The 19,371-nt window shown below is 48.4% G+C and overlaps 1 protein-coding gene across 3 annotated transcripts in view; it reads right to left on the bottom strand.

Moving 5' to 3' along the window:
- Nucleotides 1-602: 602 nt before the first annotated feature.
- The window catches only part of DCAF10 (DDB1 and CUL4 associated factor 10), a 50,224-nt gene continuing 31,455 nt past the window's right edge, over nt 603-19,371 (bottom strand). For 2 of the 3 annotated variants that reach the window (XM_029056081.1, XM_029056083.2), the window contains 6 exons: nt 16,144-16,257; nt 11,247-11,444; nt 8,463-8,665; nt 3,717-3,830; nt 3,159-3,304; nt 603-1,316 (listed from right to left, as the gene is read on the bottom strand). In XM_029056081.1, coding sequence (XP_028911914.1) covers nt 948-1,316; nt 3,159-3,304; nt 3,717-3,830; nt 8,463-8,665; nt 11,247-11,444; nt 16,144-16,257 — 1,144 coding nt within the window. In that variant the 3' untranslated portion in view covers nt 603-947. The remainder of the gene's footprint in view (nt 1,317-3,158; nt 3,305-3,716; nt 3,831-8,462; nt 8,666-11,246; nt 11,445-16,143; nt 16,258-19,371) is intronic. The other variant, XM_029056082.1, reaches the window with a different exon arrangement.

The following is a 19,371-nucleotide window of genomic DNA, read 5'->3' on the forward strand; positions in this document are numbered from 1 at the left end:
GCCGTTGATCGCCTGGGACGGGCTGAGGAAGAACTGACTTCTGAAAGGAGGGAACGTACTCAGAACTTAGTCATAATGCCAGCAGTAAAACTGGACGAGTGTCACGCGGTCCTGTAGTTCTTCAATTCCCAAGTTCCCAAATCAGCCCGACTGATCCAGCCTCCCCCCCCGAGCCAGGAGAACTCGGTGTTTCCGAACCCAACTCGGTCAGTAGGAAGAAGGGAAGAGAGAGAGAGAGCATCTTTACTCACTGGCCTTTTTCTTAAGTGTACAGTATGCTCTTGTGACCTTCAGGCAATTTCTGAAGCATTTCTCGCCAATCGCTGGGTCACCTTCACGCCAAGGAAGCGTACGGTATAAAGAAAGGTATTTCTCTTTCTAATTCTTCCCTAAAAAACAAAATCCCATCAATTATGAAATCATTTTTTTAAAAAGATAAAGTGGTCCAACAAATCTAGTATGCTAATCAGAAGTTATCAAGCACCCAGCACTGGAGGAAATGATTACAGCCGGGGCCAATACCTTGATCGGCTTGGGGGGCGGGGGGGTGGGGGGGTGGGGGGGGTGGGGGAGGTTATTTTGTAACAAAAAATATACCAACGTAAAATTTGGGTTTTTTTATTCAGTATTAGTGTTGTCATTCTCCTCTGCCATCAACAAAACTTCCTGCTCAAAGTCCACAGAGTCTCACTGAAAAAAAGCTGACGATCGTTACATGCAACATAACCAGAAGAACTGGACACACAGCGCAGGAGCAGAGGAATGCTGAAAAGGACACGGTAGAATCTGACTCGTAGCTGCGGCGTCAAAACACATAAAGGTTCTAGTCTGAGTACTGGCAACACGTTGTTCATGGACCCAAAATAGCTAAGTTTCTAAGAACGCTCAGAAAGAAAACATTTTTAACATCACTGAGGGTCCATTTCCCTTCTGCGGTTCCAGAGTGCCTAAAACTTTGGCTGATACAAAGAAACGCGCCCGCTAAGGCACCCTGAGGCGATCTGACAGTGTGTGGGAGAAAACTTGGTTGTCAGAACCACATCGTTGTGAGAATAGAGGGAGCGGATTTCTTGCAAGAGACCGGCTTCTTTGGGCAAACAGTCAACAAGTTCACTGCACTGGACGTCAAAACCCAACAGGCGGATCCCGTAGCCATGTGGGGATGAAATCATCCGGCCGTCGGGGCTGAAGCACAGTTCTTTGATGTAACCTCTGCCTACGTTGGCTTCTTCGATGTAATGAGTCAGTCGCAGAGAACAACGGGGCGAGACGGGTCGCACTGGGCCTCCTTCTTGAAATTCGTAGACACAAGTCCACTAGGGGAGAAGAGAAACAAGTTGTCACTTGCCCAGATCTCGCTCCTCTCAGAGGGTCTCTTCAGCAAAAAGACAGAAGTAAATCATAGGCGGCTGGGCCTTGGGGCGAACCTCAAGGCAGGGTCACCACAGTGGGGAGAATCCCCGTTATTCTTTCACGCCCTCCTCGACGGGGTCACGGGATCCGATCCGGACATAAGAATAATAATAATGGTGGTATTTGTTAAGCGCTTACTGTGTGCCAAGCACCCTTTTAAGCGCTGGGGGGATACAAGGTGATCAGGCCGTCCCACGTGGGGCTCACGGTCTTTAATCCCCATTTTCCAGATGAGGTAACTGAGGCCCAGAGAAGTGAAGTGACTTGCCCAAGGTCACACAGCTGGCAAGCGGCGGAGCCGGGATTAGAACCCACGACCTCTGACTCCCAAGCCCGGGCTCTTTCCACGGAGCCATGCTGACGTTCGGGGGAGAGGCCGTCTTTTGCAGCGGAGAGGGAGGTTGTGCGGCAGAACGCAAGGGCGGCGGGACGACCTGAGCTGGAAGAGAAGCAGTGTGGCCTAGTGGATAGAGAACAGGCCTGGGAGTCAGAAGGATCTGGGTTCTAATCCCAGCCCCCGCCACCTGTCTTCGGCTGGGTGACCTTGGGCAGGTCACTTCTCTGTGCCTCAGTTACCTCATCTGGAAAACGGGGGTGAAGACAGCGAGCACTATATGGGGCGGGGGCTGTGGCCGACCTGATGAGCTCGTATCTACCCAGTGCAGTACTGACACATAGTAAGCGCCTAACAGATGGTTAAAAACAAACCAAAAAAAACCCTTTTTGCCACCTTTACACATTAGTTTGCCTGCTGCCCACTTCTCATCCTGCTGCTCTCTGCCTGGATTTAGAGCAGTAAGGTAAACTGAACGGCAGATTGAAATACATTTGCGGGACCCAGAGCAACAGCAAGACACGGCTAGACCTGGAAAAGTCTGACACGTGGCCTCTCCACCGGCGCAGGAGGCAAGAAAGGGGGCAGGTCAGGGTTTTCCCGTCCTGGAAAACCTCAGCGTTCTTCGGGGGGAGCGGCCCGGGGAACAGCCCGTGGCCACCTGCCCGTCTCCTGGGACCAAAGACAAACTGTCGTGACACCATTCCCTCTCCCCACCCCAGGTCATGTGTTGCCGTGGAGTGGATCGATCGGGGAGGGGCAGCTTGGTGGAGGAGGGAGTGCTTTCTCTTCTCCCTGAGATGGGAGGACAGGACAGGAGCGGGAGAAGGGGACGCGGGTGTGGGAAGAGGATTCCCCTGTCCTATGCTGCAAGGGGTGCCTAAACTGCCTGAAGGAGTCCCCACTCCCCTCTTTAGTCAGGTGCTAATCCTAAGCCTCTTCCGGCCCCGACAGAAGAGAAGGACCTCGATTCACTTGAAACGAGCATGGGAGAGCTGTCTTTTGTAGCAGAGAGTGAAGTCGCATCTAGTGGTCGGGACCCGGGTGAAGCCCCGGGTGGAGGAAGCAGCCTGTCTCACCGGTCCCAATCAGCAGGGAGGCCGGAAACGAGCCAGCGACCGCGACTAAGATGGGAGCTCTTCCCTTACTTTAAATGTGGCAACCACTTCTGGAGAAATGTTAATCCTCCCAGTGTGGCTCAACAGTAATGTTGGGTTGACACCGGATAGGCTTGCTTGGATGGACTTGGGCAAAGAACTCGACTTCATGTACACGTACTCCTTTCGAGTAAAATCTTATACTGGGGAGACGCGGGCTGGTTTTTGCGCAGCCGGTCAAGTACAGCCTATTGGAGCAGCGGTCCTCGGTCAATATAAATGCTTTTTCAATAGAGAAATGCGATTCGCTTTACCTCCTGATCATCAGTATTACTTGAACAACGGAGAAGCGTTGCCCATCCTTTTGGGTGGAGCTGTAATGACGTAATGCAGTTACCGCGGTCTCGCTCACCAGGAACCTCTGGTGTTAAAACTTCAAGACTGTTTCGAGGAGACGCGCCTATTAGAGAAACCCAAGCAGAGTTACTGTTTCGTGAGTCTGAGAAGTATAAGGAGGGTGGGGGGAGACACCCTCTGAGACGCATACCCTAGGAACGCAGGAAGCTTTGACTCTCGAGCCATAAAGGTGCATTTAATAAAATTCGGCATTTCCAGGGCGCAACTGACCTGGAACTCTTCAAAGTTCACTCCTAAACATGACGCATCCAACCAACCTTTAACATGGGTTCAGGGCCGAAGTCTTCAAAAGGTACCGCTCTGATCTGCTCGAAACATTTGACTAGTAAGGCCCTTGAGGCTCTTGACTAGCTCGTTTTAATTTTATGAATTTAAACCCAAACAACCCAAAAAAACCCTGAAATGGGATCGTGCACCACACTTTAAATGACCATCTCCAGTCCATTTTTGTATACCTTCTCGTTGAGAGGTGCGTGTCGTGTGTTTCTCGCACAACGGATTGGAATCGCTAAGGTGGCACGGTGAGCCAGAAGCTCTAGGTCCAGATGAACTTGGAGAAGAGGACATATCTGGGGAAAAAAAACCCAAAAAACGGTGCCAACGTCCATTTAAAATATGCGTACTGATTTTGTTTGCACGAAACCATTAGCCACTGAAGAGAGAGTCTTTTAGACTATCCCCAATATTAAAGGACATGGCCATTTTCACGGTGTTGGTTACCTATCACAAAGCGATAAGTATAGCAATCCATTGGGTAAAAAAGACACTGGTGATAATGAACTCTTGTCCGAGCGCCATGAACAGGTTCCATTCCACACTGGGTCCCCTCCGGACGGTAAGCTCGCTGTGGGCAGGGAACGTGCCTACCAACTCTTGTCATATTGTCCTCTCTCGCGTGTTTAGTCCAGTGCTCCGCATGCAGTAAGTGCTCAATAAATACTATTGAGTGCTTAATTAATTGTGCATGTAAAGACAGCCTTGTTGTGCTTGCCATTTTCAGAGTAGAGTTTTTTGGGGGGTGTTTTGTTTGTTTGTTTGTTTTTGAAATCTGCCTTTTGGTATCACAAATTTCCTGAAAGCTCTGCCCAAGGATGACTTTCACTTGCCATTCACCGGGCTAGTCTGTGCAGCACGGTTATCTCCCACCACTCACACCCAATGTCAACTGCGTAATGCCAAATATGCCAAAATCATTTTTTTTTTGCCAAAGTCAGAGCCTCCAGCATTTAACCTCCTATTTAGATGAGCAGCAAAGTTTTCCACAGTTGGAGTCCAAAGTCTGTTCGTCTGGATTTCGGGCTGCAGGTTATTTCAATAAACACAGTCCTTCATTAACCCTCATAACACCCAATTACCAAGATCAGGTGAACTGGACAGCCAGGAAAATATTTTCTATTTAATAATCGCTGAAATGCATGCATAGAAAAATTTCAAACTGAATTTCTGGTGTTGGATCACAGATTAACAGTGGAAAATGTGTTTCCACCAAATTGACTTTAATCTTTGAAAAAGTGGATTAAGAATTATTATGGAGATTCTAATAAACTGCCTGCGCCCTTCAGAAAGATCAATCCGATAATCCCATCCTATCACACTGTAGCACACTGTATATTTAAGAGAACGGGGCGGGGGGGTCTTCAATTCTACAAAAATGTGGGGGGAGCTCTTTACTAGCATATCTTATTGTTACCACCACTGAGGTACAAATTTACCTCTCCCAGGAAACTGATTATCACAGGAGTCCAACTCACAAACGGTACAAACTCATTATAGAATTTTAGCCTCTATTTTTCTTGCTTGCTCTAAACACGCACTTCCTTGGAGTTGCGTATGGGGTCATTTGCTTCTCTTTCTGCCTAATTAACTACACTGGTGTTAATTTTCAACCAAGCATATGATTCCCTTGTATTTTCCACGAAAGTTTGCTTAATTAACATGCCAAATGTTTTTCTGGAGTACACGCCGACTTCTTCCTATCAATCACTCCTATTCTGTTATTTTCCATGTCATTTTTTTTTCAAACTGCCTGGAGTATCATCGGTTTGTTGCTGTCCTACATCTACAGAGAAGCAGCATGGCTCAGTGGAAAGAGCATGGGCTTGGGAACCAGAGGTCATGGGTTCGAATCCCGGCTCCGCCACTTGTCAGCTGTGTGACTGTGGGCAAGTCACTTCACTTCTCTGGCCTCAGTTCCCTCATCTGTAAAATGGGGATTAAGACTGTGTGCCTCATGTGGGACAACCTGATCACCCTGTATCTACCCCAGTGCTTAGAACAGTGCTCTGCACATAGTAAGCGTTTAACAAATACCAACATTATTATTATTATTATCTAAATTTGCTTGGGGAAAAAACGCTGAATGTTCTAAGTGCTGGTCGGGTAAAACATTTTTCACTACAAATTCACTTGGCCTAAACCATGCACCATTTTAGAATGCTAGGAGCAGCATCATTCTGCTTTATTTTATGTAATAATAATAATAGTAATTACTGCGATCAATGTTAAGTGCTTACTATGTGCCAATGCCTGAACCAACCAGGTCAGACCCAACCCCTGGCCCACGTGGGGTTCACGGTCTAAGTACGTGGACGACTGCTTATTCTATCCCCATTTTATAGATGAGGAAACTGAGGCAGAGCACTTAAGCGACTTGAGCAAGGTCACACGGCAGGCGAGTGGCGGAGCCCAGGCCCGGGCTCCTTCCAGCGCTTAGAACGGTGCTTGGCACGGAGTAAGCGCTTAACAAATACCATCATTTTTTATTATTATTATTCTTCCATTAGGCTATGCTGTCACCCAACATCATTTTCGCCTCCTTTGCCAGCTCTTCCTCTACCTCCCCACCCCCCTCAAGCCTCTGTTCTGGAGCCCCTCTTTTCACTTTACACTCCTTCTCATAGCTTCCTTCAACTACCACCTCCATGCAGACGACTTCGCAGATCTACTTCCTAGCTCTCGTCTCTCGCCTCCTCTAAAAATGCTCATTTCCTTTTGCCTCCAGCCGGCTCCACAGCTATCCCACCGGCACCTCAAGACCAATATGCCCCCACCTGAAATTTTCCCTATCACAGCTGGCACCACCGACCTCCCCGCCTTTGAGGCTCACTACCACGGCATTGGTTCTTGACTCCCTCCTCTCTCCACCCCCACGGTTGATCTGTCACCCAATCCTACCTGCTCTTTCTCTACCCCAGGGCCAGGATCTGCCCTTTCCTCTCCATCCTAACAGCCACCGCCCTAGTCCGGGCATTTGTCATATCCCACCTTGACCATTACATCAGCCTCACTGGCCTCCCGACCTCTGGCCTTTCCCTTCACCCTGCTGCCCGGATCGCTTCTCTCCCGTGTCATTCTACGCACGTCTTCCTGCTGCTCAAAAACCTTAAATGGCTACTCCTTTCTCTCTGCTTCAAGCAGAAACCCCTGGCCACTGGCTTTAAGGCAGTCCATCAGCTTTCTCCCGCCTACTGCACTCTCTTCTCCCATTACACCCGAACTTACTTCTCTCCTGCTAAGCTATCACTAACTGTGCCTCAATCTCTTCCGCTCCAACCACTTGCTCATGCTTTCCACCCCGCCTGGAACTCCCTCCCACTTCAAATCTGTCAGACCACTGCTCTCCCCGTTTTTAAGGCCCTTCAGAGATCACATCTCTTTCCTCTACACCGTAGGCTCCCAGATGCTTAGTACCGTGCGCTGCGCAGAGGAAGCACTCGTATACCGAAGATTATATCTTTCCCCATTACTCTCTCACCTTCCCACCCTATCCCGCAACTGCCATCGCACCGCTTCCGTGTCCCACGAGTACTCAGCTACTCACAAACGCATGGACAAATCCGATATGCTTTTTTTTTTTTTTAAACTTCCTCCTAGCTGTAACTTACGTCGGTTTCTGTCTCCCCGCTAGACCGTAAGCTTCTCGGGGGACCGGGATCACCGCAAGTGCTCGACCCAGAGTAGGCGCTCAGTAACCGACTCCAGACTGATTTTAAACATGGATAACACATACAAATTCCCACAGCATCTTATGGAAGAAACACAATTCAATTTTCTAGAAAATGGTAACTCGGTTTTGCCAGCACAGGTGTTTCCCCTCAGCGTCCGGGACACGGGACCATTAGGGAACATGCGTCTGATGAAGCATCTGTCTGGTTAGGAGGCACCGTGGGGTCGGAAGAAATGGTTGTGTGTCTGCGTGCAGCACTCGGACCCGGTCGAGTCCTTTAACACAGGGTTCGGGAGCACAACCACTGCATCGTAAGAGAAATGGAGGTACAGTGACCCCCCTCAATTTTCAACCTTCGCGGTAATCTCCACTTGCTCAGATTGCTTTTTTTTTTTTTTTTTTAGAAACGGCCTTTTACTCAAAGCAACTCTGCCCTCCATCTGTTTTCCAACCACCTCAAAATGTGTACTGCCCTCTGCCAATCTTGTTTTCCAAACCCATTAATCCCTCTTTTCCCCTACTCCACACTCCCTTCTGTGTCACCTGGTGCTTTAAGCACTTGATATTACCGCCCCCCTCCACCCATCTTCTCAGGCTCACAGCGCTGATTTTAACTGATTTTAAGGTGTGACTCCCCCTCTAGATTGTGAGCAGGTGACGCGTCTACCAACTCTATACTGTGCTCTTCCAAGCACTTGGCACAGTGCCCTGCACACAGTAAGCACTCAATAAATACCACTGATAGATGGCTCGCCTTACATCAAAGCTCCAGCCAGACCCTCCAAATTCCAATATCCTCACATTGACTCTCTCTGCCTTCAACCTAAGTCCAATTTTAAATATTTGCAATGGTTTTTACACTCATTACTGAGTTCGCTAAAGAGCTGCACGGCAATGTAAACTAAAGCAGAGTCCCGGGCTTAGTACAAGCTGATGGCATTAAAAAAAATCTTGTTTGGAGCCACTGGAAAACTGCAGTGTCTATATATCTTATGAGACTCCCTTAAGAATGTCTCATACATTAAATCAATCAAGAGGAAGTGACTTTTTAAGGGATAAAAGCATTTAAAACACTTTTATAGTCCAGTGAGTTCACAAAGAACCTCCCAGACTGGATTCACGTTGCCGACTGCGAGAAAACCTCTTAACCCCTTCCCCTCTCTCTCCTGCTGATAACGTCCTTAGGGAACGCACTGCTTTGTTTTTTTAAAAAGCCCTGGCAGAAAGTTGTTTTAACCCCCAAGAGAAAGCTCACCTGAGCCTGATGCAGTTCTCCTTGCTCTCAAAATGGGATAGCTGCCAACCTCTAAAGACTTAGTTAAATCAAGATCATGCAGAATCAAGAGATATCCAGAGGACGTGGAGATCAGCATTTTAGAACAGTCTGGCGTTAACCGCATTCGCATGAGAAAACGTGTGTGGAAAAACTTCTTATGTGGACAGCCTTCTTCTGTGCACCTATGGAATAAAAAAGGCCCATCGGTAATCAGCACACCTGAAGCTGTGGCCTCTAGCCAGCTGAAATGACACTGTACTCAAAACCCAGTGGGCGAAACAGTAACTTTCATTCCAGTAAGTAAAACACTTGAATAACAAGGAATGCAATGACCAGTATTGGTATTTATTTCCAAAATATAATTGGTCTCACTTGGTTCTCTTTCTTCTGCTTGTACACACACACAAAACACACACACACACACACACATTTTTCTCATTCAGTGGTTTCAGAAAAGACATCACCATGAACAAACTACAGTGAAAAGGCTGGGCCACTCTCTAAACAATAACTAAAAAATAAAACTGGAAGAGGAGAGGAAAAAAAAACACCACATAAATTTTTATTCTATAGAATGAATAGAGGTGTGCTTTAGAGGCAATAGAGGACAGTAAAGTTTATTTTCTTAACAATGCTTACTGCAACCGCTGAGAAGGGGAGGGAAAACAGCCAACATACTGAGCTTTTACAGCTCAGCTAACCTTGACAGAATTTTTCAGTCATTTCACCTTTTCTAGGAGACACTGCGTCCTTTTCTTCCTAAATCCTATTCTCCCAATTTCGGTGACGGGGCCTGAGTGCTTGAAAAATGAAAGGGTTTTTAGCAGGGGTGGACACCAGAACGGGGCGGGAGCGAGACGGAAAGAACCGGGGCTTCCGTTCGGCTCTGAATCGCTTCCAGGCAGATGAGCAGTCGGTATTCTTTCCCCCAGTACAAGACCAAGTCACCCCTCGCTGGCCCGCGTATCTAGGCACGAACCTGACTCCGCTGCAGTGCCGGTCAGCCGGCAGGTGACCGCTTCTGGAATGGGGTAATGTCTGCATATGGTCTGGCTCTTCGGTTTTCTCTCGCTCCTCCCCTCCACCCCCAACCTCGACACCTGCTTGTCCGGCGGAAATGCCGGTGGGCTGAATGCACAGTCCAGGGCCCCGGGGGACCACGAGGGAGGAAGGAAGGCGGGGAGGTCTGATAGGAGGGGGACGGAGGAAGAGGGTAGAGAGAGGAGGTGCTTCGGCTACTGCGGCTTGAGGCCAAGAGAACCATCTCTCCCTCTGGAATGCCAATCCCCCACCCAAAGCAGTTTAGTGCAGTACTGGGTGGTTGGGGAGCGACAAACAAGCAGGTGACACATTCCCACCCCAAGAGCACTTACGCTCCAATGGAGAGATGGACCTGAAAGTATTTCCAGAGTAAACCAAATAAGTAACGGAACGTGAAAAATCACCACGAGGGCTGCTCGCTCTTCCCGGCAAAAGGATATTGAAAAAACCAAACCCAACCCCCCGAAAAGAAGCCTTTCGCCCCTGGGTGCTAGAGATCTGCCTTTAGAACAGAGGGGTCTTTCAGGGCCCGTTTGCTACCTTCGCCCCCACGGACGGCTGAAGTTCTAGAAACGGGGTCATACTTACATTAACAGCACCTTACCTTTCTCGTTCCTTTCCTCTCTGTTCTTTTCAACTCATCAAATTATAACAACGGGCAGAGCTCCTGGAAATATTATGAGGGGAAGCCAGCTCTCCTAATTTACTGGTTGTTTTTGTAGAGAAACTTGCCAGGTGAAAAGTTAGCTAATTCAACCTCACAGCCTCAAAGAAACACGTTTTATATAAATTTAAGTTTCTGAACAGCTACGCCGGAGCCAGAAGAGAGTTGGTATTCTGAATGCTGCTGCTCCCAGAGAGAGGGATCTCGTTTCTGAAAGTAAATATTTCACAAGCTACACATCTTGGAGATTTCTCACTAATAATAAATAAGGGTACTGATCTGAAGGCACCTTAACCCCTCAGAAAAATGGAGGAATATTTAGTGCTCCGCAGGAATGGCAGGAAAAAAGAGTACCACCTTAAGGCCCTTAATGGCCACGGACTGCGTCCGATCTGATTAGCCTTATCTATTTATAATTCCATTTATCGATTCTGACGCTACCGATGCCTACTTGTTTTGTTTTGTTGTCTGTCTCCCCCCTTCTAGACTGTGAGCCCGTTGTTGGGTAGGGACCGTCCCTATCTGTTGCCCAGGTGTACTTTCCAAGCGCTTGGGACAGTGCTCTGCACACAGTAAGCGCTCGATAAACACGACTGAATGAATGCCCCAGGGCCTAGCAGTTGTTGGCCCAGAGCCCTTAATGAATAGCATTATTATGACGACGATGATGACAAAAAGAAGTTTATCTTAGTCGAAAAACACCTCATTTCTATCATTGGAGAAGTGATGCAGTTTCGCGTAGAGTGTATTTCCAAAGAGAAGTTTATTTTAGGCGAAAACCACCCCATTACTATCATTGGAGAAGTGATGCAGTTTCGAGTAGAATGTATTTCCAAAGTTCCAGTCTTAGCAGGGGACAAATCGATAAGCCAGCTTTCAACCCACATTACATAAGCAGTTTTGAATCTTCCATCAAGCTACGCTTCTTAGTTGTCCATTTAGGATCACCTACCAAAGTCCGAAATTGTACCTCGGGGCAGGAAAAGGAATCCGTTTTTGGCCCTATGCTAAAGAGGCTGCTGAATAACTTTGTATTTTTAATACAGTCTCCCACTCACCTGTTAGTGTCCCAGATGATGACATTTCCATCAAATCCCGATGTTACTAACAGTCTCGTATTGGTATCATATTCAATGTTCTTCACCCAGCTAGTATGCCCATGTAAAGTGCATACTTTTGTGTTTAATTTTCTCAGGTCCCAAAGTGCGATCGTGGTGTCGTCAGAGCAAGTCGCAAACAATCTATTATCAAGAAATCTGTTGTTTAAAAAAGGAAGGGAAAAAAAAAGTCAGCCTATTTATCTTTCTCATCAAATAAAATACGGCCAAAGGCCAAAAAAAATTTAAATAAAGGAATAAAAGCACTCTAAACATAGTCATCGCTGGATTCCCAAATGGGAATTCCGGCTTTGGATTTTAAAACCAAGTGCAGAAAACACCTCTTTAGTTATTTGGTCACATTACAAGCAATTTGCACGAACAGCTTAAGTTACGAGATTTCTTTTTTTCATTTCTGTTCAGCTACAAATAGCGAAAAACATGACACGGCAGTGGAGGGTGCTGTAAAGGAAACCGAAAATCATAACAGGTAAGCCTGGGTAAAATGTCAGAGGAGGAGGCCTTGGACATAATTAGAGAAAGTCAGCCCAGGGGTTGGAGGCCTGGTTGGTTGTTATTAAAACCGTCTTTACCCCATTTTCAACGACTGTACGTGCACTTTCAAAATCTGTCAGGAGACGGTGGCGAGCTCCAAGGTGTGTATGCTTTGGGAAGTACCAGTCAGAAGGGAGACCTCACAGCCAACGTAAACAAATAAGCACATTCGTTTGTGGTTTGGCCACAGACAATCCTCATTGTTATAAATACGAACGCTTGAAAATCAAACCGCCTCCTCTCTCCTGCTCTAATATCAGTCTGACAAGTCAACTTTCTGAGGTGATCTCTACCCAACGGTTCTCTTTCCAAAGGAGCATCCCCCAGAGAAAAGACGACTGAGGCCCCTCGTTTTCCCTTTCCGATCCTCTTTAAATCCCCGAAGCTCCACACCCTGCAATAAGCGCCATTCCGATTTTGCCTACTTCTACCCAAATTCTTCAGAGGAGATTTGAATGTAGCCGTTAAGACCGGTGCCAGCTTCCGACCCTGCCGCCCACGGCGAGGGTGCCGACCCCGATTCGCGCCCTGTTGATGGGTAACGATGACAGTGACGGTATTCGTTAAGCGTTTACAATGTGTCAGGTGCCGTACTGACCGCTGGGGAGGGGGTGAGTCGCACCAGCAAATCAAGTTGGCCGCAGTCCCTGTCCCACGTGGGGCTCACAGTCTCAAGCCCCATTTCACAGAGGAGGTGACTGAGGCAGAGCGAAGTGAAGCGACTCGCCCGCGATGGCACGGCAGACCGGGGGGGGGGGGGGGGGGGGGCGGAGCCGGGATCGGAACTCACAACCTTCTGACTGCCAGGCCCGCGCTCTGGCCACGCGGCTTCTCCAACGGACCACTCCTGCCCTCCGCCACCTCTGAGGGGGGGAACGGCGGTAACTCCGTTTGAGAAGGGCCACCGTCGTCGGAAGCCGGCCCCGGGCGAGGGGTGTACTGAAATCATACGCTCGCGGCTAGATACCCGCGCCGCCCAACTGGTGATGGCCAAGCAAGATACAGCCGATAAACCAGACACTCTTGGAAGTCTGGCCACGCGAGAGCACCCGCGTATCCTGCTCGGTCTCATTCCCGCCACGTTGCCGTCACAGAGTATTTCGGCAGCAGGTGGCTGTTGGATTTAAACGTCTATAGCTCAGTACGTTTCACAGAGCAGGGGAGGACTTGAGATCTGAAAATAAATGGGATGCAAGAGTACCTGCCCGGCCAATGGCGGGGCACCCAAGTTGGCACCGGAGCCACCGGAACTATCACACCGGTTTCATTTCTTAAAATGAAAAATTTAAATCTCAACTAAGGGGTCCAAATCTCACACGGAAAAAAAACGAATAATCAAGCGGAGATCTGGTTTTTGGAGCTTCGAGGTAGATTCCGCGCCTTGGATAGATTCCAATAAAATCCGTGATAAATTCTAATCTTTACCGGGTCATCCTCCCCTGATTTTCACCTCGTCTGTTATTAGGGCCACAAGCCCCACAGACCACCGGGTACAAATTAATCAACTAAAATCGGAAAACCAAGAGCCCTGCCCCTGAAGCCTAAGATCCATAGGAAGTACAAGTAAAGAAACTGGCCTGTTTACCTGAGACCTCCAAATACCGGTCATTCCGCTGCAAAAAGGTCATCCGTCTGCCGGAGGCCTGGACGCCCTTCTTGTCAAAGACCCTTTTTGGGGGACGGTGGCTTTAGAAAATAAAACTACGAACCCAGCAGGTTCAACCGTCGGAGAACGCACCCTGCGATTACGGCCGATGTCTCTCGGGACATCGATTTTTTGTTTCCTCCCCGCCCTCAGCGCTAGAACGAAGAGCCGCTCTCCCCGCAGGAGCAGGGGGCGGGCAGAAGTTGCAGCTGGGCACCATCATCATTGGCATTTATTGAGCACTCACCCTGTGCAGAGCACTGGACTGAGTGCTTGGGAGAGTAGCAAACAACAGAGTTGACCGCCACGTTCCCTGCCCACAGCGAGCTTACAGTCTAGAGGGGAAGACAGACATTAATAAGAACAGCTTCGAAGATCTCATATAAAGATCTGTGTGTGAGTGCTGGGGGCGTTGAGGGTGGGCGACTATAAGATGCCTAAAGGTCCCAGATTCAAGGGCAGCTTCCACAAGATGGCTTCTCTCTCCCCGCCCACCACCAACGGGAGGACCGGCCCTCGCGGGAGTCAAGGGCAGGGGGAAGCCCCCAGCGCAGGGTAGCAGACATGGGGAAGGTCTGGCTGTTTGGACCAAGGGCAGCCCGTCTACGGCCAGAGGCCGAGGAGCCCGAGGGCGCTTCCCTCCCAGCGGTAACGCTCTCCTGGCTGGGGCCTCCAAATTGCTTCAACTTAATTTCCCTTGTATCCTTTCCCCATGTGTCTGTCCTCCCCGACAACACCCTTTTGAATTACGAGCCCCCATCCCTCTCCTCGCCGCTGCAAGCACTGAAAAAATATAATGCCCCTTCAAAGAAGCTGCTGAGTACAGATTATTAAAAAAATTTAAAGAACCAACAACTCTTGAAATAAAATAGTTTCAGAGACAGCACCGACTTTATTTTGCAGTATAAACTCTGTGTACCGTGCTCTACACCCGGTAGGCAGTCGGTAAATACTGGGAATTGATTCCATCTGTTTCTTCAGCCAACTCTGGGTAACCCAGACTAAGGAAACAGCTGTACAAAATTCACAGATGATCCAAAAACTGCAATTTTGCCAATAGGTACCTACTCCACCACCCAAGCTCGTACCCCAACTGCTACCAAACAGTACTTGTAATGCCAAAAAAAAAAAAAAAAGGACTACTTACTACAAAGGCACCTAAAAAGACACGGTGCTGGGCTGGGCACTCTGTTCAAATAAAGTAAATGACAGTCATTTAATAATGAACAGTGAAATGCCCAAAGCCTGGGGAGGAAAAAGGAGAAGTGGAGACTTGGAAAATCCACAGCGTTGATAAAAACAGCCCCTTACAAAAACAAAGAAAAAATCGAGAGTTGGTTGAATGTAAACAGAGCAAAATCTACGTGAAACTCACTTGGGGGAAAACAAAGGGGTTCTGAAGATTACTCCAACGTCTAGGACACTGCCATTAATAACTGAATACAAGAGGATCGACTACAAAAATACAATTCCAACTAAAACGGAGGTTTTGCTGGAAAGATGCATCTTGTTTTTCAATATGCTCCATCTCATTCCAGAACCCCACCGAATCTAATGAAACCCAGAATCTCCCTCAGGCAGCCACATATACCTGAGGAAACCCCAGTACGTTTCTAGTCCACTGAAAATCCACCTAGGTATCCCAGGGATCTAGAGGCACAAGCAACGTAAGATGCAACAATGTTACACGAGGGGCTGGATGTTCATCAACACCTTAACATCCCCATAGCTTTTTCCGTTCTATTCATTAGAATAGCTCAAGTGTCCCCAACGGGGAAAGAATATTAGCTTCCTTCCTGCTTTTCTGCTCGCTGTCCTAAACTGAACCCTTTAAAGCTGTCTACCAAAATGCACAGGTGCTCATTTTTAAATTAGCGTCTCTTTTGGAATAGTCGACATGGTAAGAATTTCCCAGTGGAATTGAGGGTGGAAACCCCCACCCTATTTCAAACAATGCTGATTTAAAGCAATCCCACCTGGCGACTGTTCTAAGCGCTGGGGTAGATACAGATCAGTAATTCCCATTCATTGAGCACTTACTGTGTGCGGAGCGCCATACCGAGCGCTTGTGAGAGGCTGATACAAAAGAGTCGGGAGACGCCTCCCCCGCACGTAAGGAGCCTACAGGTCAGGCCCGGCCCCTGCCTCCCCCGGGGCTCACAGTCCAAGCAGGCGGGAGAACAGGAACTGAATCCCTATTTTACGGTGCAGGAAACTGAGGCACTAAGTGAAGCGACTTGCAAGGTCACGCAGCAGGCAAGTGGCGGCGCCGGGATTAGAACTTAGGTCCTCTGCGTCCCGGGCCCGTGCCCTTTCCACTAGGCCGCGCCGCTCCTCTAATTTCACACCACTGTGCAAATTATCGGAGTTGATCTTTATTTCAAAGGGCTGTACTGATGGAGTCGTTCTGCGTTTCACCTTTCTCTCAATGAGGCGCGGAATTTCTTCCGTTCTCGTCAGTGAGATTATCCGATCGTCAGGGCTTTCAGTTTACCAGATAACCAAACCGGGACACCCACGGGGATGAGCTACGAGACCCTGCAAGTGTCCAGTGAAAACCTGGAAATCTCGAATCATATACAACCATTTCCAAAGTAATTATATTTTGGGGGCCATACCGATAAGAGTTCATATTTTCCATGAAACTATGTAACTAACCTGATATTATTTACACAATCCTCATGAGCTTCAGAAAGTGTTTTGATGTGCTTTGAAGATATGGGGTCAAAAAGTAGAACTTCAGTCTGTTCACAAGCAACAGTAAGCACTGACCTGAAAAAGTGAAACATGCAGTATTTCTGTAAAAAGACAGCAAGGCCCCACACACTTCCCTTATTCGATAAACATCTGTCATTGCTCTTTTCGGTGGGAAGCAAGAGTCCCGACGGCATACATTTTACTAAAACCAAATACGCCGATATACCTGTGGCTTTGAAAAAAAAAAAAATGCATCTGTTCTCTAGTTATTTCCTCTCTCAGGCATGCCCACAGCATACAAGGCACTTTTAAGGACGTTCTCCCACTGAGATTACGTTTCCGTTTAATTAACCATCTATGGAGAGGTCCGACTCTTAACGGATTTGGAACTGAGCCCAACCTGGCACCCACTGGAGACCAAAGACCCCATGCCTCTGACCGCTGCCCTACTGGACTCCTCTGAAGGTGGCAGGGGGGTGGGGGGCCTGTTTATCTCTACCCAGGACCGTGGACCCAGAGAAAGGCAGAAAGTAGCATCACGGGAACTTTCCCCTTCCCCAACTCCAGTACTTTCTCCTCTCCATACAACCATCATGGAAAGCAAGGGCACCATGAGAAGCTAAGAGCTCCTGGATATGGGGCTCGCTCGCCCTCTCTCCCTCACCCCAGCCCCCCCAAAAAAACAAACAAAAAACCCCTGAGGTTCCCAGATATCCTTATTGCCAGAAGGTCTCTTCTTTCTGTATTTCCTGGCTTTAGGAAATCACTGTGGGGGGAAAAAAAAAATCAAACTCCTCCAGTTAGGTTCTCAGAGACCAAGAGGACATAAAGGGGGCATTTGAGAGAGGAATAATTCTCAACTTTTCACCACAGTTCCTTTGAGTTTTCATCTCACGCCCTCCTCGGCTCCCTAGCCTCTGAACACAGGAATGGGGTTTGGGCTGGGGGACTGGGGAATTAAAGGTCACGGGATTGGATAATACCTATCTTCACTTCTTGGTGGTCCTGGTTAATAATAATAACGGCATTTGTTAAACGCTTACTATGTGCCAGGCACTGATCTAAACGACACACACGAGGTCATCGGGTTGTCCCACGTGGGGCTCTCAGTCTTCATCCCCATTTTACAGATGAGGGAACTGAGGCCCGGAGAAGTGATGTGACTTGCCCAAAGTCACACGGCTGACGAGTGGCGGAGTCGGAAGTAGAACCCCTGACCTCTGACTCCCAAGCCCGGGCTCCTTCCACCGAGCCATGCTGCTTCTCTAAATGTTGTTAATGACGAAGATTTCCCCCTGCCCCACAAGCAACAGAAAAACATGCTCCTCTAGCCCACCGCTGTAGTCTCCATTCTGCATTTCTCAGAGGGAAACAAGTGCCAAATCCCTGCGGGGGCGAGGGGGGATTTCAAGGCCTGGGCCGCAGCCATGTGGAGAAAGTGGACTGTGCGACTTGCACAAAGGGACCTGAGGGATGTTTCTTTAAACTTTTAAGGATCTAAGGGCTATTGTTTTTTAAAAATAAAATATAGTTGGAAAAGAAGTTAATCCTATTTCCCCCAAACCCACTTTTTGTCAAGAAGAATGACGAGCATCTTCACCATGACGAGTACAACACTGAAGGGTCTGAAGGTGGGAGCCTCATCTTTGACACTGCAGGCAATCGCCCGCAGTAGTCACCTGATACAGCACTCTGCCCGAAGTCTAATAGGTGTACAGTAATAATAATAATTATGGGATTTGTTAAGCGCCTACTATGTGCCAGGCACCGTACTAAGCGGAGAGATGGATACAAGCAAATCGGGTTGGACACGGGTCCCTGTCCCTCACGGGGCTCCCAGTCTCCATCCCCATTTTCCAGATGAGGTAACTGAGGCCCAGAGAAATAAAGTGACTTGCCCAAGGTCACCCAGCGGACAAGCGGCAGAGCCGGGATGAGAACCCACGACCTCCGGACTCCCGGGCCCGGGCTCCATCCGCTACGCCGTGCAGCTTCTCTAAACGTCGGGAATGAGGAGGATTCCCCCTTGTCCCCAAGTAATGGAAAAGTCAAAAGATGCATAACAACCACTGATCGGAGAATAAATATACACATTATTCACTGCTTTGGCCCAACTACCCTTGCAGGAAAGCACGGCTCTATAAGCAAACGAGTCTGGTGACCACCACTCTGATGAGTCATTTATAAAGGACTAGGAGAAAGACCCATCATAGGAGATTTCGTCGTCCCCGGTATTTCTGATGGCCGACTGTGCGCAGGGGAAGGTGGGAGAAACACAGACAGAGACAGACAAGAGAGCAGGTGCCATGAGAGAATTGGGGGAAGAACTGCAATCCTCTCTGCACCGCGCCTGGGAGAAACGACTCCCTAGCTTCAGGTGCCCTCTCAGTGAGGGCAGGGATTTGTTGGGCTCTGCTTCTACTTAGCCAAAGGGAGGTTGTTTTTTTTCCAAAACAACTGGGAGCTGCTGTTCGTTACCACTGGAAAGAAATGCACCGATTCCCAGTATAACCTTGGCCCAACCTGAATTAACACCAGATTGGATATTATCACTACCGCAGAACCGTCCCCTAGTCATTAACGCACATCAACAGAAAAAAAATCCTGCGATGATTATCTTTTACCCTAAAAGGTGTAACTTGATTATGGCCAATGTTCAGATTTTTCTAATATTTTCCGATGCTTTTCTGAATCATGAACGCAGGCCTGCGTGTCCTACTTTCTCTTGGTCGTTTAAAACCGTTACTGTTTCCATTGATTTCTTGACCATGATACCGCAGCTCTTCCTTACCTGTGGGTTTGGGGTGTTTTTTTTTTGGAGGGGGGTATCTATTAAGTGTTTACTAAGCACTGGGGTAGATGCAAACTAATCCGCTTGGACACCGTCTTAATCCCCATTTTTCAGATGAGGTAACTGAGGCGCAGCGAAGTGCAGCGACTTGCCCCAAGATCACAAGGAGACGAGCGGCGAGGCCGGTATGAAAACCCAGGTCCGGGCTCTGTCCGCTAGATCGTGCTGGTTCTCTGTGGTGGCGGGCAGGATTGGAGAAGTTCATGAAAACTAGCCAGCCACTGTTAAGAGCCACTTAGAGGAGGTGGATGGGGTGAGGGCGTGGCAAGATGCTGTGGAAAAGTGAATAATCCCAACTGGGGCTTGAGATAAGGCTCGACAGGGGGCTGGGAGGGGCG

This window comes from Ornithorhynchus anatinus, chromosome X5 (genome assembly GCF_004115215.2).
Source record: "Ornithorhynchus anatinus isolate Pmale09 chromosome X5, mOrnAna1.pri.v4, whole genome shotgun sequence".
Taxonomy (NCBI): domain Eukaryota; kingdom Metazoa; phylum Chordata; class Mammalia; order Monotremata; family Ornithorhynchidae; genus Ornithorhynchus; species Ornithorhynchus anatinus.